The 26,801-nt window shown below is 42.3% G+C and overlaps 1 protein-coding gene across 2 annotated transcripts in view; it reads right to left on the bottom strand.

Annotated features, from left to right (window-relative positions):
* Positions 1–26,801, bottom strand: part of cadps2 (Ca++-dependent secretion activator 2) — a 263,694-nt gene that overhangs the window by 141,673 nt on the left and 95,220 nt on the right. For both annotated transcript variants that reach the window (XM_074677121.1, XM_074677122.1), the window contains exon 3: positions 8,902–9,234. In XM_074677121.1, the coding sequence (XP_074533222.1) occupies positions 8,902–9,234 (333 nt within the window). The remainder of the gene's footprint in view (positions 1–8,901; positions 9,235–26,801) is intronic.

The raw sequence follows: 26,801 nt of genomic DNA, 5'->3' as shown, positions 1-26,801 counted from the left end.
TAACAACATCTTGTACGGCGTCTATCAAACATCCATTTATGGCATCCACAGTACCTTCCCACTGCACAAAGAGACGTTCAAAGGACGTCCTTTCAACATATGGTTGATACTGTCTACCATGCCTCCTTGACCCACTGTGGTGAGTTTTACTCTCAGGTCGGATGGCCTACTTTGGTGACCAGAAGGCTCACATATTGGTAGACTTTTATCTATAAGGCAGTTCTTGGTCTGCTGACCCACTATCTATGTGTTTTTATCATGCAGAAAAGTATTGAACAGTACTCTCTGCATTCTCAGGACCTCATTATGCTCTTTGTCCAAAATGCTCGGACAGAAATTGGGAAAGGGGCTTTTGGGTACTCTGCACCCTCAGCTTAGAACCAGAACATGGTTTTAATCCATTATCTGGTGTTTGATTGACTGTGCTTTGTCTCTTTTTATGTTTCCTGTCTGTAACTTTGTGTTTTTGCTGCTGCCTGTCTTGACCAGGTCTCCCTTGAAAACATATTTTTAATCTAATTGGGACCAACCTGGTTAAATAAAGGTTAAATAGAAAAAATAAATTCAACACATTTTTTTGGATTTTAAAAATTTGTTGAAGCATTTCTTTAAAACCAGTGGGAGAGACTTGGCTGGAGTCAGAATCCAAATCCATCCTTAAACCAACCATCACAGCTTTGAGCCTCTTCTATCCGTTTTAAAATTACAGGGTAAGACTGAAATCCTGGAAACACAGGTCGGCTCTGAAAAGAGTCAGAAGCTCCTGTGGAAACTGATTTCTCCTCCTCCAGCTTTCACTCTTCTTCTCCTCTTCTGGTTTCTAATGAATCAGGACAATAATAGAGTCTGTTCTGGCAACAGACACTCTGGTTGTTATACAAGAGAGAATGATGTCTCAATGGGCTGTGAAGTAATCTGTAAATGGAGCTATTTATGTTTGGAGCCAGTTAGAGAAAAGAAATGACGATGAGAGGAGAATCACTGAGGATTAGTGCGGCCCGGTTTCTTCTGTAGAGACTTCTGGAAAGGCCTTCAGAGGAGGGAACAAATTTCTTCGTTTCAGTCCAGGAGGATTTAAAATTTCAGTTTGAGTCGAATAAAGTTTAATTTAAAGAGGAAATCTGCTGTTCAGTCTCTTCAGTTTTTCTCTTTCCCACGTCTTGGTGTCAGATTCCACGACACACCTTCAGAGGTCTCAAGGAGTCCACGTCTCATCAGGTCATGGCTGTTTTGGCCTGGAGCTGACATGAGGGGGTTTATATCATGATATGCAGTTTTCACACCTCGTAAACACAGTTTCACATGTTTTCTGTGTCCTCATCCGAGCTGACTCGAACGCTGCCTTTCATATCAGATTTAAAGGTCATAAGATTAACTCGGAGAGGCAGCACACACACACACACACAAAGGAGGTGTCGGATGAAAAAGGGTTAAAAGCCAAAAAGACACATAAAGAAGCGTGTGTGTGTGTTTTTTCCCACCCCTGCAGGCGGGTCTCAAACCGGAGAGCGTTGATGATTCTGTGAAACCTTACCTTTAAGTTTTCTGCAGACTGAGGATGACTGCAGGTCAGGAGACGAGCTCTGAAGGGAATAAACAAGAATTGAACCCGTCAGGCGTGAACCAGCTCACAGGCTGAGTGGGATGAACAGCCGCTACCGCTGCAGGGAGGTCAAAGGTCAACAGCACTCCAGGTGGTAAATATGCTTTAAATGTTAAGAGAATTCAACAACACTCAACATGAATTCATGGTTTTAATGGATTCATCAAATGTAAAAAAACATGTCATTATGCTTTGTGTTATTTCACCCAAGTTTGGTTTAAATCTTTTGTTTTGTTATGAGGTACTGACTGATCACATCTAAAAACAAAGATGACTTCAAACTGGTTTCTTTAGACACATTTACACCTGCCATGTGCTACCACAGATGAAATGAAATGCACACAGCCATCATGAAGAAGTGAAATCAAACACTCAGGTCTGACCTGTAAAACATCTCACAGGACTAACAGATTAAGAGGGTATCAACTTGGGCCAGCTGTTGAGAAAGTTTAATCTGGATCAAAATTATCCAGATTTGGAAATCCCTTTTTTTTTTTGCCATCCAGGGTGAAGTAATATGTTTTAGTTTTGTGCCAGTTTGTCAAAGCAACATTGGACTGAAACACCCTTATCCAGTAACACACTTTTTAAGATTACCATTTCAGGATAACCAGTAAGGATGGGGAATGATTTTGGGGTATTCAAATAGTTATTTACATTAAAAAATCAAATAGTTCATGTGATGTTGGCTCTGTCCTGTTTGTGGCAGATATTAGTTTTATGTAGAATCCAGGAGCTGTTACAAGTCAATTTCATTAAAAAAAAAAAAAAAAAAAAAAAAAAAAAAAACTCATTGTAACAAGTACAACGAAATTGAAGTCACAGCAGCAACCAAGAAAACTAAAGTAAGAAAATAGAAGCTGACAGCTTGTCCATCATTGTCCAGTCAGCCAGCCTCCACCTCCACAGGGTCCAGGACTGAGCTTCTTCAGCAGTCTGTTCAGTCTCTGTCTCCTGGATCCTGTCTGCTCACAGCAGGTGAAGCTCTTCCAATGTGGTGTTGGTGTCTGGTGTTAGCTCCATTAGCCATGTCAGTGAATGGCATGATGCTACTCTGCCTTCTGGTATTCCCTCTGTTGCTGGGTTAGCACAGCAAGCGTCCATCTTATTGGAGATAGATCTTACGTTCCCAATAACGATGGATGGAAGGACAGGTCCATGTCATCACTTCTTAGCTCAAGCCTGAGAACCAGCACGTTGTCCTAACCTCCTTCTCCTCACCTTGTGGGAAGACATCCGGCCTTGCACCAGTTAGCATTGACATGCTACAGGCTGCTAACAGCTGAGTTCAAATGTAAACAGTATGGCCATGGTTACATGTAGGATCTCCAGACAAACACAGGAGAAAAAGTAGTAAAAATATCACTGAAGATAAAACCAGTTTAGTGTCCACGACCAACAAATGAGCCATACAAAGTAATGATCCACTCCAAATACAAAGATTACAAAAAAGAGATGAAAAAATGTAAGAAATGGACAAAGAAGACAGAGCTGCAAAAGGCAGCCATAGCCAACAGGGCGGCGCCTAGCAACATTCTGCTGAAATAAGCCTTGGTGATCAGGGATTATGGTTTCTATAAATGTGTGTACAGTTTATAGTCTGCAACAATGCCTTGGTAAGTAGTAGGTGCCAAGTAACATCCAGATGGATGGCAGGACCAAAGATTTCCCAGCAGAACATTACTCAAAGCATGACAGTACTTTTGCAGGCTTGCCTTTTTCAAGAGCAGGGGTCTCAAACTTAAATTACCTTAGGGCCGCTGGGCATCAATCTTGTCACAATGGGGCCACTTCAGGTGTTCCACAAAAAAAAAAAACTGTTAGGACAACTGTTCTTCTCAACATGTATTATTTGACAGTCATATTTGTCTTGGCTTGGCCACATTTGCTCTGAGGGAGTCGGCAGTTTGAAACCATCGGTATGGCTTGAAGGTGAACATCACTAAGTCTGGACCTGTTCTTTGATTTGCCTCCTTTCTTGCTCTCTGAAATACATTTTGTTGTCTTGACAACTCTTTCTTCAGCTTGTAGCTCATTGTTTCTGCTCATCATCACTGGTACTCTGCAAACTGCTCAACGTTTAGTTGAATAATGCTGCTACTTAGGAACAGAAATTTCCTCTTTGCAGATGAGACGGGTAATTCCCCTTAAACTCCACAGAAATAATTATTCTCCCACTTCTCCTAAAACACTTTGTCTGACATCAAACTTTCCTTTAGACGTTGGAAAAGACGTCTTGATTATAAAACTTTTTGAAAACGTTAGCAGTGTGCCAAATGTCTGTTGTTGTTGTTTTTTCTCCACTTGTTATCTTGTGGTCATTAAACTGTGTTCGAGATCAACTGGAGAATTTGTCCCAACAGATTTCACCATAAACTGATATCAAATGGCCATGTGAAATGATGTGGCAGACTGCTGACCATGAGTTTTGCTAGCCCTGCAATAAAGCATCCTGGTTCTATGTGTTCTCCAGGTAAGTGACACATGTAGCCAGCAGTGGCGTGGCGTGGGGATTTTTTTTGAGGAAGCCAAGTGAGACAAAGCCTCTAATCTGTATGATTTTTAGGGAGTGGGGTACATAAAAGACTTTGTTGCAGCTTGTATATCGCTTTTTCATGTAATGGAATGACCTGTTAGAGCGCCCAGAGAGCGCTCATTTTACTTACTTTGAACACCGACACACACCCTTTCACTCTCCCACTCTCAGTCACTCATTCACACGCGTACATCGTCCTCTTGACTTAGCTTAAATGTATTATTAATTTACTCAACCGCCCACTCAAACGCACAACCGGCCGCTTCATGCACACTGCTAATGTGCTAATCTCGCTGATTTCATTCAGTGGCTTGATGATGATGACGATACTGTGATTTGATTGGTTTGAGGCCAAAGACAGGGTGGCTTCCCTTGACACGGTCTTGGCCAATCACAGGTGAGTAGTGTCATGACCGCAGCCTCATCTGATTGGTTAATCATTCTTTTTTTTTTGCAACCAAGGGACGCCAACTCTGCTTGGCTTCCTTGCAGGCAACAGTGTGCAGTATCGTATTTTCACCACTTATTCACAGCATAACATTTAGGAGGGCGCTGTTTTACACATCGTAAAATGCTCAATAAGTAGAGGAGAGAAATGAGGAGATGACAGAGACGAAACACAGAAGAATTATCGAAACTGTTAAAAAGGAATATTTTCATTAAATCACAGCTACAGTCTAAAAAAAGTGAGGAAGCATGGCTTCCCTTGGCCTCCGGGAGAAAACGCCACTGGTAGCCAGTCATAACTTGCATTGCCTTCTTTTGCAGTATGAGCTACAGTTAGGTCACATACTGATGCATGTGTTCCCCACATGCATCAGTGAGCTTTGGCCACCTATGACCCTGTTGCTTTATATGTTTTTATGTGGTTATAAATATTAATTTGTTTGATAATAAAATCTCAAAGTTTTTCAATTTAACACTTTTATTTCTCAATAAATAACATTGTAATGCTGTTTTCATGCCCAGCATGGAAAACCCTTTACTCTTCCACTCCCTCACAGTCACAAGGACGTGTTTAGGTACTGAAACATGGTACAGTTTGATTTTACGGTACTTGGTGCTCCAGATAGAATTTGGTTTGTACCTACAGTGATTCGGTATCCATCCCTTCAAGCTTTCCTCTTTCACTTTCTCTTGAGGGGAATTTGCAGAGACCAGAAGTTTAGAGACTCTCTCTTGAGCTCTGCTATGTTGTCTGGATTGCAGGACAAAGTGCTGCTCCACTTTTCTCAATCAGAGATGTTTGGGGTCCAGGAGCTTTTTATTGGTCTCTGCAGACCAGCCTGAGGGGGATGCTAATGTTTTTGCCACAGTATCAACAAGCAGAGGACTAATGTGATGTGATACTACAGTGGATGGATTTTATCAGTCATGTGAGATCATGTTGTTCACAGATATTGTGGGTTTTTGACCCAAAAGATTTGTGTGACAAGAAAAAAATACTCCCTCTATCCCCCTAAGATGCTGTATGGATTGTAAGTAAAAAAGAAACAGAGCGTGAACATCCATCAGCCTTGAAATAAGAGCTCCTCCTGTGACTACTGAAAATTTGTATCTGTCTATTTGTTTTCTACTTTTAAATCTACAAAGATGTCGAGCAGACAGTTGTATTTCTTTCAGATATTTGCAAGATGTTTTTTTTTCTTGGGGAATCTAAACAAATCAACCCTGAATCAATTCTTGTTTCTCTATCTCTTTCTTAAACCATAGCTGGAACACACAGAGCTTGAAGAAAATCCATCAATTCACATTAATAATCTAGCGCAGTGCGGTGTGTGTGAGTGTGTGTGGTTTCACCTCATGCTTCTCTTCCACACTGCAGAGGCGAGCAGCAGCAGAGGGGCTGTAACTCTGATTTTATGGTTTTAATACAAACATGAACGCGTGGAGAAGCTGCGCATCCATCAGCGTGACTGCAGCTGTGAAAACCCCACGGACCCACTGTGAATCTGCAAAATCCTGTCCAGTCCCATAATGCAATTTTCTGTCCAAATGTCACCTTCTCTTGAGGTGTTGGTGCAGTAACAAGCTACGAGCGCTGGTTGTGATGAAAACTTTGGATCCCTGTGTTCGTTCCAGCTCTAATTCCTCACCCTGGACCAAACCTGCTGCTGGCCATCGGCACTAATGCCTGCACCCAAGTGTTTAAGAGTCCATTAGGCAACACCCAAGCTCCATGGTCCAAAAATAAGTCAGTCTAATTGGAGAAACATGGCACAGAAAGTCTTGCAGCTGTTATGGTGTAACTTTTGATGGCCCTCTTAATGAAAGAAAGTCTCATCTAAAGCCTGTTTCATACAGAGACCGCAGAGCAAGGCTGTGCGGACGGCCTAACGTTGTGACAGCTTTGTTGCTTGATCTAGACCTCTGCTCCGAGATAATGAGCTCCTGGACCTTTCTCGATTGCCGTTAGTTAGCTTCTAATATAATCTCCTTCTCTGAGTTAGACGCTAACTGCTGGGGGATGATAACAGCTCAGAAAAGGACGGGGACGAGGCTCTGCTACAACTGCTGAGAGCTCAAAGGCAAAACATCAAATCTAAGAAATTATAGGGAGCAGTGATGGGGTCTGACTTCTTCTGCTGAAAGAATGAAAGAATCATTGTGATCATGAGGGGTTTTTAGGCCATGTCCACGCATAGCCGGGTATTTGGGAAAGTGCTTTAATTTTTATACGCCTAGGCCTGCAGTCCACATAAAACCGTTTTTTTACATCACTGAAAACTCCAGCCAAACTCCAGTTTCGTGTAGATGCCAAAACTGAGTTTTTTGGTTTTCATTGTCATGACTGAATAACTGGGGTTCATCCTGATTGGACAGCACAGGTTTCGCGTCTGAAAACCACTGCCATATATGGTTTTGGCATCCTTTGAGCCGCACTCACCGGCAGATTTGCCCGGTGCCTGTAGACAAAAGAATCTTTACAAAACGAATGAGTGGGGGATATTCGTTTTTGAAAATACCCGGCTATGTGTTTACAAGGTCTAGCCCACAATTCACACATAAAGCGTGAGCGCCGCGCTGCACACTGTGCCGTACTTAGAAACCACTCTAGTCAATCTTTGCATTCACACAGCACGCGCTGCGGCCCACTGGTGCCGTGATCACCAACAATTGTGTGTGGCTGTTTCGCAACGAGTCTATTTGTGCAGAGTGCGCTGCAGAAAGGCATCAATCCCAAACAGGTAATCAGGCACAGAAACGATCAGAGTATCCGGTCATTTCAAAATAAAGCACCATGTTCAGGCTCCAAAATTGTAATTCTCATCCTTGTTTATCAAAACTACGTCACTGGTGCATGGCCAGAAGTCATCAGCAGGTCAGATTCAGAGGAAATCAGACTACTTTTTGGATATCCAGGAACCTTTCGGGTCAGCACCTGCAAGCTGCACATCTCTGATGGGTGGAGCTCCCACAGTGTTTTTAACACTTTAGTGTTTAGTAACTCCTAAACAATGGTCTTCTTTGAGCCTGATAGTGTGAATGTGTCTCTGTCAGCTCCTGGTGTTTCAGTTCAAAGAGTGACCCTGTAAACTGGAGACCTTCAGCTGAACGTGTCAGTGGATATATCTAGTTTACAACAGCTGTTCAAACACCAACAAAGTCCATCAGATAAGTATTTAATGATAATCTAAAGCTGTTAGAGTAGGATGCATCCTGCTGAAAGTTTTCAATCAGCTTGTTTTATAAGCTAAAACACAGATCTCAGCCATCTTCATGTTTTAGGCCCCATTTGCACGACAAGGTTGCATCAGAAAACGCTGAAACAGTGAAAAAAATCTGTGTTTACATGGAAACGCCAAGGGACTGGCGCTGTAGTAAGCATGCTGGGTCTTGGCAGATCTTCACTGAAGTAGAGTTGGGTTGATCATCTGGTCGTGACGTCAGCGTTTCCACTGAAAACCCTGGCTTACTGTTTACACGGCAACAGTGTCAGCAGAATTTCAGAAAATTTGTACACTGAAAGGCATTTTAAAAAGTTTGCATTTAGGGTTGGCTGAAATGCTGTTTCCATGTAAACGCAAGGCCAAAGCACAACACAACTTTTTTGTTTCCCCCTAAAACCACTGTCTTGCAAACGGCCCCTTAGACAGCAGAGCTGTCCGTTCTGACGCTGTTTCATGCTTTTTGAAATGGCTTTGACTGCCATCTGCTTTGTCTCTAGCGCTTGTCTTCTCTCAACAAATCCATCTGCAGTGCAATAAAACACGATCAAAACCAGCACAGGCTGAAAATCCTCCATGCTAACATGCTAACTACATTGCTTCACATAAATGTGCCTGCTTTAGTTATTGTCTTACTGCCCTCTACTGGTCTGGTGGTGTATTGCAAGTAATTTAATCTCTTCTCCATACATCCGTGGTCTGATTTGGATAATACACCTGGGTCTTTGTTTTGTTGTGAAAACGCAGACTAACAATGAGCCACAGGAACCATGCACTTCCTCAGGAACCAAAAGCTCCTGGAACTTAGAGTTCGCCTTGTGAATTAAATTGCATTTTCGTTGTTTTGTTTCAATTGCACAGGTTTAATGTATACAAAAACTGGGCTTCCCTGTCTTTAATCAGACCCTCTGGAAATAATTATCCACCTTGGTGCATAAATGATCTTAAAACTGAGGTTTGTGATGTTTTGCATCCACAGCAGCACCCAGTGGTCACTAGAGGAACTGTAGCTGAGGACACTTCAGCGTTCACGTCATAGAGGTTACTTAATAATCATAAATGTTTGTTCAGTGACTGTATGGTGTGTTTCTCACCTGGCAGGCGTTGTACAGCAGCTGATGCTCAAACTTGCGGATGCCGAGGATCTGCTGGAACATCTCGTACAGCTGCTCCTTGCTGAGGATGAGCTCTGACACGGCGCTCAGGTGAGCCCGCTGAGGCTGGCGGCGCATGTCCTCGTCTCCCCTGTAGATGGCGTCGTACTTTGCGATCCAGGAGCTGAGAACCGTCTCTTTGCTCAGGCCGTCGATTTCTGGGAGGCTGCGGACACGCCGCTCGATGTTCTTCTTAAAGACCTCGCGGAAATCATTTGCAGAGCAGCCGCCGCTTTGAACCATCCGGGAAACACGCTCGCTCTTCAGGAAACCCTGCAGGGGAGAAAGACGGACATATGAGATCCCGAAGTCTGGGAACTCTTGGGTTAGTTTGCAAACTTTATCAGTGCTTTGAAAGAAAGTGCCCAGTCCCTCTAACAGATTTAGCCTGGGCTAAGTGGATAAAAATTTAATACTGACTAATTAACATCGGTCAAATCATTCATCATCATCATGTTCATCCTGAAAAGAGGAACAAAACATCCTCACACATCTTCGAGAGCCGTTTCCTCAGCCCACACTCATCCTTTTCATCCTGTAGTGCCACAATGGCTTGATTTATTTACACGCCTGAAGTTATTTATAGACCAAGTCACTCAAACTTAGACATTCAGACCCTCCTCCTCACATGTTTTATAAATACATCCCTAAACTGGGACTGGATGACGCAGAGCTCCAAACACAACGAGCCAAACAAAAAGGAAAATGTCAAGTTCCTCCTCCCATCTGAAAAAACACTCAGACATTATCCAAAAAGGCCTTATGTTGCTTTAGTTTGACTGTAACAACAAGAAAATGACTTATACAGAAGCAGAAGCTTTGATAATTATTTTCTGAATAATTATATTCCTGCCCAGAAACTTAAACTCCAGGACCGTCCTGACCCCCTCAGACGCTCTGATACCAGCGCCCTCTGCCTTCTTCACATCTGTGGCTTTTAACAGGACTTCTTTACGCTCTCCGCTCTGACAGAGGACTAAGTGGCTCAGAGTAAAGAAGCAGCAGCAGCTCAGCGTGACATTAAACAGTCTCTCAGCCCACCGCCGCTTCACCTCCTCCTGCGAGTCGCTCTGAGACGGTGAACAGCAGAACATCGGCGAGAAAATGATTCATCTAATGGAGGCCGAGAGCGCAGAGAGCAGTTGCTGAGGACGGTTTGATGACACAAACAGGCGCCGACATCAAACTGGACTTAAAACATTCAGGGTTTGGAAAACATCTTACATATTCAGCTTCAGTCCTCTACACGGGAGCGAAAACCTCCAGAGCTGAGGAATGAAGTTGGATGCCCCTGCAGTGCCATCGAGGTTTAGTGATGTCATCCTGGAGGTGTCTGAACTGCGCTTTCCTCAGCACACCTGGGCTGAAGTTACCGAGGCCATGTCCACACGTAGCCAGGTATTTGGGAAACCGCGTATTTCTATATGTTTGGGTCTGTCGTCTACATGAAACCGCCGTTCTATGCCACTTATCAGCAGATTTGCCCGCTGGGTGTGGACGAAAGTATTTCAAAGACAAACGAGGGGGATATTCGTTTTTGAAACTGCCTGGCTACGTGTGGATATGGCCTTAAACACTTGAAGCGGCTGTTTAGACGACAACAGTTTTAGGATAAAAAGAAAAAGTATTATTACGTTTCACCTGCTTGTTTACAAGGATTTTTTTCTGAAACCCTCCTGCCAGCATTGCTGTGTAAACAGCAAGCGTGAGTTTTCAGTAGAAACGCTGACGTCACACTCAGCTTTGCACAAGCCCGTACAACAGTTTTCTCAGTTTTTGCGCTTTGGGGTGAAACTTTGTTGTGTAAACAGGGCTACAGTCACCAACACTCTTTCTATGTCTCAGCTTCCCTTTTCACAGGCACATTGTATTTTGTTTCTGGTTGTTGTGTTTTACTAGGTTAACTTCCTGCTTTGTTTGCAACCAACAACATTTAAACACTAACCTTCCACTCATGCACAACTCACACCACTGATTCTGCTGACCTTTCTCACCTTATTCAGTAAATACTTCACTTTGAATTATTTCAAACTAGGCATATGGTGTTTGTCTCTCTGTTGTTGTGATCTTTTTAGCCAGATCATGACAGAGTTAACTCAGAAGTGTAAAAAAAAAAAAAAAGCCCCTGCAGTTCATCAAGTGTCCACTTGAGGCTGGCTGTGGACGCTATAAAATCTGCATTAGGTAGCAATGACTGGCCTAACAGCAGAATTAAACATGGTAGCAGACTAACCCCTTAATTCCACTGTACGCGCCGCGCAGTGCAGCGGAACGCCCCGGTCTTGCTCCCATTGTCAAACCCCACTGGAAGCAGCACGCTGCGCCACGCCATACTGCGCCACACCGCTCAATTCGGAGGGCGAGGACTCGTCCGTGGAGAGTCATAGGCTCTCGTGTAAATAGCGATATCACATGATCACCATCTACTCCCTTAACTTTTGATATGTCAGTCCACACCTTGTCCTTTCTGCATGTATCCTTATAAAAAGGATGTTTGGGACCATACAGAATGATGAACTTATCCACTTCCAAGATCAGCTTCTCTTCATCCATGGCGTCGTGTTGTGTCTGGGACCCTCTGACTGAGCGTTGACCTGATGCACGGGCCTCCAGATGTGACGTATCTACAACATATTGGGGAAATTTACGTCCAAGAGTTCGTTTTATTGTGTTTTATTTGGTACCTCACATGGTGACTTCCTGTCTAGTGCTTTCTTATCGACAATGAATTTACGAGGTTTGGAAGCGGCCGCACAAAAAATAGACCTGGGGCGAAGTTCTCGTGCCTGGATGCGCACTGCCGCTTCAGCATTTGTCTGATAGATTACAATGGAAGCTAAGTGCTCCGCAGTATGTTTCAAGAGCGCGGCGCTGTGCTGCTGTGCTGCTGCGCTGCGCTGCGCTGCGCGTGCGGTAGAATTTAGGGGTAAAGAACACTTCCTCTCTGCCAACCTCAGAAACCACTAGGTGGTGCCACAGAGTCTACAGCTGTATCTTTATGGTTGATAGTGCTCATTTTATCTGACAGTTGTGATTTGCTGAATATCATCATGGACTTTTTAGTCAACTAAGTTGGCAGTTGGTTGGAAAAGAGACATCTGAGAAAGAAAAGGTGTTTTTTAATGCTCCTTTTTATGTTGTTATCCTCCACCACAAGTCAAACAAAAACTCTTATTTTGAAGCTTTTTGATTTTTACCCCACAGATTGAAATGTTTTAGGAGTTTTGGGGATAACTTGATTTTTTAAGTGGAGTAATGATACTTTTTTAATATCATTTAACGCTCTTTATGGGTTTTCAGTAAGGAGTATTTGGGTTTGGAAGTGTGTCAGCAGATTTATTAATAAAAAAACAAGTAACTTAGCTTCCACATTGAGCCATGTAGAGTTAAATTAGTCTTCTTGGAGATTTTCTGGCAGGGCTAACTTGAGCATATACTACATCTCCATTTGTACGGATGGTTATTTCTCCTGATCAGTGCTCTAAATAAACTATTTCTACTCAAACCACAAGACAGTCGGGCAAAAGAAAAACACGTGTTGTGACTGCAGCGTGTGACCAGCGTCAGTCTGTTCTGCCTCCTGAGAGCGATAGACCTGTGGAGCGTGAACCAACAGCAGATGGAGAGGAACCACCGCAGAGCTCCAAGAGTAACGACACGCAGAGAGAAAACTGACGCTTCAGAGTCTCAACAAGGAGCAACGACAGAGGAAAAGTGTTATTCAGTGCAGAAGAAATCAGCAGAGAAATTTAAACCAGCGGAGGAGCAAACCGGAGAGAGTCGACTTTACTATGACGGATGGAAACAGGCAAACGTTAAGTGGTTGAAGAGGGAGGTGACAGATGCAGCTGCCACCAGAGGAGCTTGCTAACAGCAGCTAATCTACCTCTCTGCATCACTCAACACAAACTGTGCACGACTGCAGAGAAGAGAAAGACATTAAACAGCTCCTGCTGCAGGAGCGCAAGGCGGAGAGGCCAGAAACTGGAGCTGACTGTTTTTAACGACAACACTTACAACAAAGAGACAGACTGTTGGAGGCTCTGCAGAGAGCAAAACCTTGACTGTGTAATGAGGAGGGTTTAGGGAGCTGCTCAGGTGGGACGAGAAGAGGATTTGTCGGCTCAGAGACAGATTTTATTCTCTGTTTTCAAATCTTAATCCCATCATCAGAATCTGAAACGGGAAGGAAGCTGATCAGTGAAAGCAAATGTGCAGACAGGGTTATTTGTACGGCTGGGACAATATGCTATTCTTGCAATTCAATTCTGTTACGATTTTTGAGGTGCGATTGCGATTTTTTGATATTTACGTTTTTTTTTTTTTTTACGATTTTTAGTTTGCTCTTTTAACACCAGACTGTGTGAAAAACTTAAACTGTAAAATATACATCACGTGAGAGAGAAACATTTCACCCTCTGCTGGAAAATAGAGGTAACTGGGGTGCAAAGGTAGTGCAAACCAACATCAGCTGGGCAAGAGCAAATTGATGGTCCCATAAAAAAGGTCATTTTTTCACCAAGCAGTTAAATACGACACACCTCATGATGGGTAAGGGCAAAAAGCTCTCTGAAGACATTTGCAACCTGATTGTTGCTCAGCATCAGAATGGAACTGGTTACAGACTTATATCAAAGCACCTGAATATTTCAGTCAGCACCGTTGGGGCCATTATTCACAAGTGGAAGAAGCACCACCTTACCATCAACAGGCCACGCACAGGAGCTCCTTGAAGATTTCTGACCAGGGAGTCAGAAAGATAGTCAGAAGAGTACTCAACGAGCCAAGGACCACCCTGAAAGTGCTCCAGAAAGACTTGGAGGCAGCAAGTACAATTGTTACAGAGAAAACAATAGACAATGCACTCCACCTCCATGGCCTCTATGGACGCTCAGCCCGCAAGACTCCATTCCTCAAGAAAAGTCATGTTGAAGCTGGTTTAAAGTTTGCTAAACAGCATCTTGACAAGCCTGTAGAATACTGGGAGAATGTTGTCTGGTCAGATGAGACCAAAACTGAACTTTTGGGCTGTCATACTACAGACCATGTTTGGAGGAGAAATGGAACTGCACATCAGCCAAAAAACACTACACCAACAGTGAAGTTTGGAGGTGGAAGCATCATGGCATGGGCTTGTTTCTCATCTCATGGTGTTGGCAAACTTCATATAACTGACGGAGCAATGAATGGAGCCATGTATGGGGAAATTCTTGATATGAATCTGCTGCCATCCACCAGGATGATGAAGATGAGACGTGGCTGGACCTTCCAGCAGGACAACGATCCAAAGCACACGGCAAAGTTGACTCTCAAATGGTTTCAAAAAAAGAAAATCAATCTGTTAGAATGGCCTAGTCAATCACCTGACTTCAATCCAACTGTACATTTGTGGAAAGAAGTAAAGAAAAGGGTTCACCAGAGGGCACCAAAGAATATTCCAGATTTAAAGACAATCTGTGCAGAGGAATGGGCCAAAATCACACCTGAGCAGTGTGGGCCATTAGTTCAAACATACAAGAAGTTTCTGGAAGCTGTCATTGCAAACAAAGGCTTCTCCACTAAGTATTAGATGAGTCTCAGTTAGCGTGTTCAATACTTTTTTCCTGTGTTATCGCACTTAATTCACCATAATCATTATTTATGGACCTGAATGTTGTGATTTCTTCTAATGTGTGGATTATTTGAGTTGATACCAATGTCTGGTAGAAATTTTGTTTGAATTGCATCTTTGGAAATACATGTGATGAGAAAAAAAGTTGACGCGTTCAATACTTATTTTACCCCACTGTATCGTCCAGCACACTTTGTTATTGGCCCAGGCCTGGTCACAGGTGCAGCCATTAGCAGCCGTTGTGCAGCCAGAGTCTGTGCAGTAGAGGCTGTGAGAGACAAAAATAATAATTATTTTTTTCTTTGGAGAGTCTCATCTCTTCTTGGCTTGGATGATGCATCAGATGTGAGAAACATTTCTACCAAGTGAGTTAATTTTTTAAAGTTTGGCCACAACCCATCTAGAATGACTGGGGAGATGGAATTTTTGACCTATACTGCAGCCAGCCACCAGGGGGAGATAACGTCAATTTATTTCAAGTTGAAACAGTAAAGACTTCTGTGAAACATTTGTGAATTACAGTCTGAAAGCTCTTCTAATGAAAATAATTCAAACACAGACCGTTATGGTTGTAAAACATCCGTAAAACCACCTGCACCAATGACCATCAGGTAAGAAAATGTCTTACCAGTTGCGGTGGACAGATTCTGTGGTCTGATTGGATAAAAACGTGTTTTTATTCCCGACTGTCTGCTCCTCTCCCTGCTGGTTTTCATTCACTCATTTAATCAGACTCTATTTGTGTCTAAGCGTGAATCAGTTACTGACACTAAAACGACCGGCTTTAAAATCTTCAAAGGGCAAAATTACAATTTGTGACCAAACTGGAAAACATCTGTGTCTTTACGATGCTGTCGTGATGTGACCGTTTCTCCCTTTCAGACGTCAGCCGCTCCCCTCCATCAGCCCACCCAAATGATGATTATTTAATAACAGAGAGTGAGTGAAGACGGACTAATGGAGGAGCCAGAGGCTCATTAACCAGCACAGATTATTTTCCCGTGCCACTTTGATTACTGCTTTCAGATTGTTTTCATCACAGCTGAAATGGAGCGGGGATGAATGCAGCTCTGATGTTTGGTTACAGAAAAAAAATGATCCCATTGAGTCCAAATGTGATGATTTGGTGGCGACATAAATGACTTCACTGTGGTTGCAAACTATCTTTGAATTCTAAGAGGTCTGAGGGAAAAATCAAATAAAACTGAAGCTTTAAACCTCGACACACACTTAAATCAAAAGATACACCTTTCAAACTTTAAATTAGAGGCAGAATTTTCCAGAAGCCTCATTTGGCGCCACATAAAGGATTCACAGAAGTGAGGCTGATCATTTGAAGCCAAATCAAGATAGTGGTGCTGTGTTTTGAGTCAGTGTGTGTGCTTGTGTGTGTGTTTGTGTGTGCGTGTAAAGGTCACCCCCTCCTCAGTGGTTTTGAGCATCCTGTCAGCCTGCTGGAAGCTCTGACCTCCTGTGCAGACGTTTTCAGAGCCTGGATCGATGAACCCCCCATTTACCCACCCTGAACTGTACAACATGCTCATGTCAAACGCCCTCCTTTAAAACAGATGGTCCCCAAGTCCCCTTCAACCTGATAAAACAGGTTAAAGTGGTCCTGAAACACAGTCAGCTGCTTTAAGACAGGACATTTGGGGGAAGCATTTGAAAGTATTTAAAGAAATAGTCACAGTGTTAATCTCACTGTGAATGCTGGAGTATTGTTTCCTAACAGAAGCAGTTAAAATCTACTAATAAAGAGGAATAAAATGATCCATGTTAAACATGAGACACTGCAGCTAATCATGCATGTATAGGTCGGTTGGTAAAAAGAATGAGACTTGTACTTTGACATGATTGAGAACTAAGCTCTGTCTTCATTAGATGGTTTGCCCCCTGCTTATGCAAAACATTGATGATGGATGGATGCAGGAAGGAAAAGATGGATGGATGCAAGGACACACGATAGATGGGTGATGTATGGATGCAGGGGCCAAGAGATGCAAGTTGAATATATGCAAGGATGGATAGAGGGGTGGATAAATGAAATGATGCAATGAAGGGTAGATGCATGGATGGATGGATGGATGGGAAGATAAATGCTCTGCAAGTATAGATAGATAGATAGATAGATAGATAGATAGATAGATAGATAGATAGATAGATAGATAGATAGATAGATAGATAGATAGATAGATAGATAGATAGATGATGGATGGAAAATTATAGATGGATGGATGGATAGATAAAAGATGAAGGATAGATAAGTGGATGGATGGATGAATGATGAATGAATAGATGAATAGATGGATGGATGGATGAAAGGTGAAAGTATGGATGGTTGGTTGGATGGATGACAGATGGTTAGACGGATGGGAGGATTGATGGATGGATGGGTGAATTGATGATAGGTGCAAGTACGGATGGATGGATGGATGGATGAATGATAGGTGCAAGTACGGATGGATGAATTGATTGATGGATGGATGGATGGATGGATGGATGGATGGATGGATGGATGGATGGATGGATGGTTGGATAAATGAACGGATGGATAGATGGATGGATAAATGAATGGATGGATGGATGGATGGATGGATGGATGGATGGATGGATGGATGGATGGATGGATGGATCTAGTGATGCAAGGATGGATGATGGATGGATAAATGAATGGATGGATGGATGGATGGATGGATGGATGGATGAATGAATGGATGGCTGGATGGATGAATGAATGGTTGACGGATCAAACCTGATGGATAAAAAGATGGATGACCACTGAGTGAAGGGATGGATGAATGGAAAAATGAATGAATACAAAGAAGGATATATGATGAATGTATGAATGAAATGAATGGATAGATGGATCTTTGGATGGACACACTGACTAATAGACAGGTGGTTTAAAGGTTGGATGGATGGATGTATTTATGGATGGATGGATGGATGGATGTTTTTATGGATGGATGGATGGATGGATGTTTTTATGGATGGATGGATGGATGGATGGATGGATGGATGGATGGATGGATGGATGGATGGATGGATGGATGGATGGATGGATGGTGAATTGAGTACTTTCACTTTAACATGACTTTGTCCAAATCATGTTTTACTTTCTGCTGGTGCAACAATCAGACTGATCTGTAGTCACAGTTAAACTTGGGGATTGATAATAAAAAGAGGAATCAAAAAAATGAAACCCAGTTTTTTTTAATCCATCAGAGCTCTGCTTCACTCTCTCTTCATCTTTATTCCTGTATTTGGATGAATTATTCAGCCTTTCACACAGAAAGCGCTTCACGTGTAAACAGGAGAAATGAAAACTTTACGAGCTGGGGTTAATCTGAGGTTACACTCTCAAACTGAACCATCAGGCCCGAGCAGATCCGTGTGCTGAGGGGCTGAAATGAGCAATCTGAGCTCTGAATGTGGTCATCAGGCACACAGCAGCGTCCCTCTGCTGCTCTCTGGATTCTATAGGCTCTCCTCCACTTCGTCTGGAGACACAAATGTCAGCCATTATTACTAATGAATCGATCAGCAGGAGACTTCCTCCCTCCCTGCTGCTGGAATTAATTGGAGCTTTAAAATTTCACTAAATTATTTACACACCAGCAGAGCGCCGGGCTCGGAGTCAGGAGATTAAAGACACAGAGAACCAGTGTTTGCAGCTCGATGAGTGTGGCTTCATCTGCTGAGAGATGACAGATGAGTAACAGATGATGAACTCTGTGTCAAATAAAATATGATCGTAAATACGTTTCATAGTTTCTGAAAAAGTTTGCAAAACACACTGAGAAAAAGAGATATTCTCCAATTATTTCATGGGACCGAAAATACCAGTTATCTCACCAGAGTTGTGTTTTTGAATTTTTTTTCTTTTCTAGCCCCTAAAAATCCTTAGAAATCTATTTCTTATTAAAAAATGTAGATAATTATGCTAAAATAAAGGATGGATTCAAGGATGGATGAACAAATGATGGATGATAATAAGATGGATGGCTGAGTGACAGATACAGGTAAGCAAGGAAAAAGGGATCAAAGGTTAGAGGCAGGGAAGGATTAAAAGAAGGATGGTTGGATGAATGCAAGAAAAAGAGGACTGAAGAAAGGATGGATGGAGGCAGCTATTGAAATAAGGATGAACTGAGGCAAGGAATGAAGGAAAGAAGGATGGGCAGAGGCCAGGACTTTAGGAAGGAAGCATGGATGAAGGCACAATTGGAAGTGGGATAGTAGGAGGCAAGGAATAGAGAAAGGATGGAGGCATGATTGAAGGAAGGATTAAAGGAGGCAAGGATTGAAATAAGGAAAGGTGGACAAATGGACAGAGGCAAGGCATGAAGGGAGGACAGAAGGATGGACAGAGGCTGAGACTAAAGGAAGGATTGAAAGAAGCAAGGATTAAAATAAGGGCGCATGGATAGATTGTTGAATGTAAGAATTGAAGGAAAGAAGGCAAAAAGGAAGGAAGCATGGAGGCATAACTGAAGTAAGTATTGAAGGAGGCAAGAATTCAAATAAGGAAAGATGGACAAAAGGACAGAAGCAAGGAACAAAGGAAGGATAGACAGAGGCAAGGATTGAAATAAGGAAGGATGGATGAAGGCAGATATTCAAGGCAAGGTTAAAATAAGGTAGCATGGATGGATTGTTGGATGCAAGAATTGAAGGAGAGAAGGAGGGAATGAAGGATGGAGGCATAAATGAAGGAAGGATTAAAGGAGAGAAGAATTCAAACAAGGAAAGATGGATGACTGAACAGAGGCAAGGACAGAAGGAATGAAAGATACATGAAAGCAAAGATTCAAGGAAGCAATGAAGGAAAGAGGCAAGGATTAAAATAAGGGAGCAAGAGTGGATGGTTGGATTCAAGAAGTGAAAGAAGGAAGAAATGAAGGATGCATGTATAATTGAAGGAAGGATGAAGGGAGTCAAGAATTTGAGAAAGGAAGGATGGATGGAGTCTGAGATTGAAGTGAGTATGGAAGGAAGCAAGTACTGAAGGAAGGAAAGCATAGTTGTTAGATGGATGCATTAATGAATGAATTGATAAGGCAAGGCAGGAAAAATGAATGAATAAATGGATGGATGTTGGATGCAAAAATTAAAAGACGCAAGGAATGAAGGATGGAGTTATAACTGAAGGAAGGATTAAAGGAGGCAATGATTCAAATGAGGAAAGATGGACGAATGGACAATGGAATGATGGAAGGATCGACAGAAGCAAGGATTGAAGGAATAAAGAATGGATGAAGGCAGATATTCAAGGAAGCATTAGTATAAGGAAGCAGGGATGGATGGTTCGATGCAAGAATTAAAAGAAGGAAGGAATGAAGGATGCATGCATTATTGAAGGAAGGGTGAAAGGAGACAAGAATTTAAGAAAGGAAGGATGGATTGAGGTTGAGATTGAAGGATGAAAGGAGGCAAGAAGTGAAGGAAGGAAAGTGTAGTTGTCTGGATGGATGCATTAATGAATACATTTTAGGAGGCAAGGATGGAAGAATAAATGAATTTTCTGTTTTAAGAGCCAAAAGAAAATTACATCAACAAGTTTGTGACTCTAAACAAAAAAAACTTCTTAAAACTGACAAAAAAATAATTAATTCACATATTGGCTACTTAACATGATATCAGGTGTTCAAGAGTAACTGAACACTCTGTGTTTACAGACTTTATAGAAAATGTAGAATCCATTTTGTAAGTCCGTATTTGAGGAGAGGGAAATAACCTGCTCTGAGCTGCTCCAGCTCTGTTTGGGAATAAAAGTATCCTGGTCTAAATGGTTTTCCAATTCTGGACGGAGTTTGCACTCTAAGTCTTTGTGGTTGCACCAGCTGAGATAATTCATCCAGCTTAAGCAGGAGTAGCGTGTTAGCTCTGAGTGGGCGCAAAGTGCCCCGTAAAACTGACTCTGTCCTGTGCTGAATGCACCGTGCATATCTGCCATGAAGGGCTGAGGAACAAAACATGAACCGCAGCAGAGCCAGTGGAAAGCACGTCGACGAGAACAGGAAGCACAAAGAAGCTGTCAGTTTTTCACTAGCAGGAATTTACCCTGAAACCATTGATCCATAAAAATAAAGATTCATCACATTCCACCTTGATAACCTTGAGTTACAATCTTGGACTGACATGAGGTGTTCAAGGTTTGATGAATTTTCTAAAAACTTCTGTATTATTGAGTCACTGTGTGAAATCAATACTGTATCAGAGATGTCCAGAGTAAATGAGCTGAAGGTGAGGAGCATTTAAAAAGCATGCTCTTAAAAAGACGTCAGATTATAATCAAAGCTTCCAGAAACAAAACACTTCACTGCAGACATGTCAGGAACAAAAACACACGCCTTCTTCTGTTTCCCTTCATCACTTGTTCCCCTGAACAGTCAGATAGCTCAGGTTAACATCTAACCCTATATGTCGTTTCAGTTTAAGTATCCTGCAGATTTCCAGCCAGCTGTTAGGAGCTGTGGATCATCTCCGCTCATATGCGGCTTCATGCATAAAACATGTTTCAGCTCAATATTAAAAAGCCTGCTTCACATATCAGCACAAAAATTTAAACCCAGGGGTGGAGTAACATTTGTTTAATTGATCCATGAATGAAGAGGAAGTCAGCAGGCCACATCTGCAAAGAGCTCAGTGCATTAGATTCAGATCAAGTCATCATGATTGAAACCGCAGTAGCCAATCACTCCAGAGTTTCTACAGATGAAATGATGGCTTCCATGATTTGCTTCCCACAGAGAAAGGTAGAAATGGTTCGGTCTCTGCACGGATATCCTACTCTCTAACTTAGTTTAGAGGTAAGTGAATCAATGTGAAAGTGTTGATCCTGCCCAAGCGATCAAAGTCAGGCCTGGGGCCAATCGTAGCCCGAGGTAAATTCTCATACGGCCTCCAGCTTTCGTCTTACAGTGGGTAAATTATGCTTAAGAATTGAATCATGTTTTAAATTATGTGAACATTTACATTCACTGTCAAGATCACAAACCAAACTCGTCTATCTTGTAACATATCACAAAACTACATTTGGATGGTGCATAGGCTACTGGTATAAAGCTAAAGCAGAAACTCAACACCACCTTCAAAACCAGATTAAAAACACACCACTTCCGCACTGCTTTCAACCAATAATCCAAAGTCCCTTTTCAATGCACTATGTTTTTACCTTGCACTGTAACCTTTTGGTTTTATCTGTTTTCTATTGTTCACATATTTTTTTTTAATTTTTTTATTATTATTTTTTTTACCTGCACTTTTAACTTTTTATGTAAAGCGATTTTGAGTTTTTTGAAAAGCGCTCTATAAATAAAATTTATTATTATTATTTTTATTATTAAATATGATAGGTAATTTACAATGGGGTCACTCAACGGAGTACGAGATTTATCAGAGAAAGGTATCAGTAACAGCAAAACATATCATGAAAAAATCGGAGCAGATCAGGGGTCAAAAAAATCAGTATCAGGACATATCGGGTGCGGATTGGGCAAAGATGGATCAGTCTGGATCAGCACTTTTCCTCAGTGTGCATCAGGGCATACTAATGTTAGGTGATCATAATTTTGACAAACAACTGTCTTAATGTACCAAAGTGCTAAAAAAAAGTGTTTTTCTTCTTTTCTTTTTCTTTAAATTTGAATCTTTTCAATCTTTTCTCTCTGTGATATTATAAACAAAAGAGTATTTCATATCCTGAGTAATTAAAATCATGAGCTCCATATCGTATTTCATATTGTCAGGCTGTTTGGTCCCACTCCTTGTCTTCACAGTGCCCGAAGTGTGAAAAAAAGTTGAAATTTATGCAGAAGTTAAAGGCTCATTAGGTCAATTTAGACTAAAAACTTGGTCTGGTCGAGATGATTTAAGGACACCAATCGCTGCTGGAGCACTGTCAGGACTTTTCACACTTTCAAAAGACAAGCAGCATTCAAGACGACAAGTTAAACACAAGAGAGCAAACAGGAGCTGCCCGAGAGACGCTGCTGTAAGTGAGCAGACGCCTTCTTTCTCTTAAAGCATCGTAAACAAAGCCAGACATCGCTATATTACTCTGGTAGAAAGCAAAACCAGGTCGCCTGATCCCCAAAGGATGTTTGTGTTTGTGTTTGGTCTCTTTGTCACAGCTTCTCGTGGAAAATGTCTCCTCACAGGAATCAGGCGCTGTCTCTTTTTAAAGCCTTTTTGTAGGTGTGTGTGTTTTGTTGAAGTGTGAAAGCTCAATTTGGTCTGATTAGAGTCAGAGACACCTCGACTCCAACCTCCCACAGCGGAGGTTTCATCGGGGCCGTGTGTCACGTTGTTAAGCCGGTAACAGATCATCAAGCAGCTGATCTGACAGAGTTTATTCTCAAATCCAATTACTCCACGTACATTAAAAACCTGACGACGTGCAGATTAAACTAACAAGCGTGGGCTTACTCTTCTGCCCGGAGCCAAGCTGCAGAATCTGAGCAGACACATTCCTCCGCTCAGACAGAAAGTGTCGGTGATGAAGCGTGAAGAAGAAGAGTTATGAAAGCTATCAGTCAGGGAGGGGAAGAAGATCACAGAGGAGGAGCGTCACAGTCCAACTAACAGCTGCTTTCTTTGTATGGAGGTGACAGCTCAGACTCTGCAGGTGCACCAAATCTCTGGTTGATCTCTCTGCTTCTTGTCTGACCGGACAGATGAGGCAGGAAATCAGAGCGGAGGCTAAAACGCTGCTTTGAGCAACGACAAACCCCGCTGTGTGACTTCCTGCTCTTTCTAAGTCACTGCAGCCGAGACAAGAGGAGGACTTGAAAAAATAAACAGAAAACAAGAACCAAGGATTTCCTGGACCTGACCTCCTCTACCAGATCAGATTGGAGCCCAATTGGTGCCAGACGGGCTGGTCTGAGTATTTCAGAAACTGCTAATCTACTGGGATTTTAACCAACAACCATCTCTAGGGTTTACAGAGAATGGTCCCAAAAAGAGAAAATATCCAGTGAGCAGCAGTTCTGTGGGCCAAAATGCCTTGTTGATGCCAGAGGTCAGAGGAGAATGGACAGACTGGTTGGAGCTGATAGAAAGACAACAGTAACTCAAATAACCACTGGTTACAACCGAGGTCTGCAGAAGAGCATCTCTGAACACACAACACGTCCAACCTTGAGGCAGATGGGCTACAGCAGCAGAAGACCACACCGGGTGACCCTCCTGTCAGCTAAGAACAGGAAACTGAGGCTACAATTCACACAGCAACACCAAAACTGGACAATGGAAGATTGGAAAAACGTTGCTAGTACCAGGTTGGACCCCCTTTTGCCTTCAGACCTGCCTTAATCCTTGGTGTCACAGATTCAACAAGAAACTGGAAACATTCCTCAGAGAGTTTGGTTCATATTGACATGATAGCATCACACAGTTGCTGCAGATTTGTCGGCTGAACATCCATGATGAGAATCTCCCGTTCCACCACATCCCAAAGGAGCTCTATTGGATTGAGATCTGGGGACTGTGGAGGACATTTGAGTACAGGGAACTCATTGTTATGTTGAAGAAAGCAGTCTGAGATGATTCCAGCTTTATGACATGGAGTGTTATCCTGCTGGAAGTAGCCATCAGAAGATGGGTACACTGTGCTCATAAAGGGATGGACATGGTCAGCAACAATACTCAGGAAGGCTGTGGACTTTAAACCATGCTCAGTTGGTACTAAGGGGCCCAAAGTGAGCCAAGAAAATATCCCCCACACCATTACACCAGCAGCAGCAGCCTGAACCGTTGATACAAGGCAGGATGGATCCATGCTTTCATGTTGTTGATGCCAAATTCTGACCCTACCATCTGAATGTGGAGCAGAAATCCAGACTCATCAGACCAGGCAACGTTTTTCCAATCTTCTATTGTCCAGTTTTGGTGTTGCTGTGTGAATTGTAGCCTCAGTTTCCTGTTCTTAGCTGACAGGAGGGTCACCCGGTGTGGTCTTCTGCTGCTGTAGCCCATCTGCCTCAAGGTTGGACGTGTTGTGTGTTCAGAGATGCTCTTCTGCAGACCTCGGTTGTAACCAGTGGTTATTTGAGTTACTGTTGCCTTTCTATCAGCTCCAACCAGTCTGTCCATTCTCCTCTGACCTCTGGCATCAACAAGGCATTTTGTCCCACAGAACTGCTGCTCACTGGATATTTTCTCTTTTTGGGACCATTCTCTGTAAACCCTAGAGATGGTTGTGGGTTAAAATCCCAGTAGATCAGCAGTTTCTGAAATACTCAGACCAACGACCATGCCACGTTCAAAGTCACCTAAATCACCTTTCTTCCTCATTCTGATGCTCGGTTTGAACTGCAGCAGATCGTCTTGACCATGTCTACATGCCTAAATGCATTGAGTTGCTGCCATGTGATTGGCTGATTAGAAATTTGTTTTAACGAGCAGCTGGACAGGTGTGCCTAATAAAGTGGTCAGTGAGTGTATTTTCCACCATAATTTGAAAATAAATTCTTTAAAAACCCTAAATTGAGATTTGAGACAAAATCAGTGGCTGATTAAATATTTTTTTGCCCCACTGTATGATCAATAAAGTAAAACAATATTGTGATATCAATTTTCTGTCCAAAGTGCTGGAAGTAAACCTCTGCTGATCGTCGTACCTCAGTCAGTGAAGAGAAACCGTGCAGGGACTGAGAGTTTGTCTGTGTGAAGACTTTTCACAGGAACAACAAAGAACCTGGAGAGAGAAATTTCAGGCTTCAGCACACCCAGGCTCTCCTTCTTCTATTAAACATGAGGGAAACAAATGAGTCAACAGAAGAGGCAATAAAAACTGTGAGCAGAGGTAAATGAAATGCCAGGAATGATTTGCAGCTTCAGTCTGATCCAGATTCCAATTCCTCTTTTATCACCAGAGTTTCTCCAGGACAAAAACAAACAGAGGCGGGAAAAAAAAAACACTCGGAGAAGAAAGTCAGAGTTAGGCTTTGGATGTGCTTATTCATCTCCAGGAGGAAGAAGAATATCTTTGTTACTGCCAGAAAAAGCAGAAAGTTCACACCAGAAGAGAGGAGACGGAGGAGGGAAGCTGGAGCTTGTTGTGTTTTGTTGTTGAGACATCTGAGCGGCTGTCATCAGAAAGTGACTTTAATTAAGAAATCAGTCGTTCAAGACGTCAAAACTTTCTGATTCTATTCAAATTGGACAGAAAAGAAGAGACAATATGAAAGCTTAAAAAACAATAACACTTTTAAAATTCATTTCTTCATCATTTCTTTGGTGTCAAAGCAGAAAACTTTTAGTCTGTCAAACTTTTAAACTCTGTTACTTTGATGTTGTTTTGATCATACGGTAAATATCCCTCAGGTGCAAAATAACATGTTTTTGAAACTTGCTAAAAATTGGAAGTTGGAGCGGAAAAGGTCAAAACAGATTGGCTGAATGATAAGAAGTGGCTCCAACCCGCTGCTCAGAGCTTGAAATGCATCCTTTCTTTTCACTAAATGTATCTTAAACTAATATTTTCATGTCTGTTTTCTTCTGTTTTATGATGCAGATTTCTCTCTGCTTTAGTTACTGCTGGAGTTAGAGAACTAAAGACAGCATAAAGGAAACAAAGTCAGGTTTTTCTAAGCTTTAAGTGTTTTGATTAGAATCGTATTGATGAGGCTTTAATGAAAACAATCACTTTCCTTTCTGCTGTGAAAAAAAGTTTGCCTGTGATTAATGTCAGGACTCTCAATGAGGGATGCACAACTTACAGCCAAACTTTTTTTATTTTTCTAAGTAGCTGCTGATTTGATTTTCCACCTTAAACCCAAGTTATCTCACAGGCTACCTGCACTTTTTTCATTTTGGCCTTAAAAGAATCAGAAATCAAGCCTGAAAAGCTCAGCTTCTCTTCTTTCGGGAACCGTTTGAATTTTCCCAAATAGTTGAAGAGTTATGGTAATAAGAACAGCCTGCATCAGTTATTACCCATGATTGGAACGCTGATGCACATGAATTCCTATGTTGTACTGTAATACCCCTGCTTCCAACGTAAAGCCTGTTTTTTCTTCTTTAAGGAGACATTTGAATTTCTCGCTAGGCCAAGGGACTGCAACCTGCGACTCTGGAGCCTCACAAGGCTCTTTAGCTGCGTTTCCACCAAGCAGTCTGGGTCGGTTCAGTACGGTTTGGGACGGTTTGGTACAGTTAAGCTTGATCCCTTTTGCGTTTTCACAGCAAACTGTGCCCTCTCGTGGTAGGCGGTGTGTAAGCT

Source organism: Halichoeres trimaculatus, unplaced genomic scaffold (genome assembly GCF_033239565.1).
Source record: "Halichoeres trimaculatus isolate MK-OKI-2021-1 unplaced genomic scaffold, fHalTri1.1 fHalTri1_scaffold_10, whole genome shotgun sequence".
NCBI lineage: Eukaryota > Metazoa > Chordata > Actinopteri > Labriformes > Labridae > Halichoeres > Halichoeres trimaculatus.
Note: the sequence above shows the minus strand (reverse complement) of the source record. Positions and strands in the feature narration are given on the sequence as shown.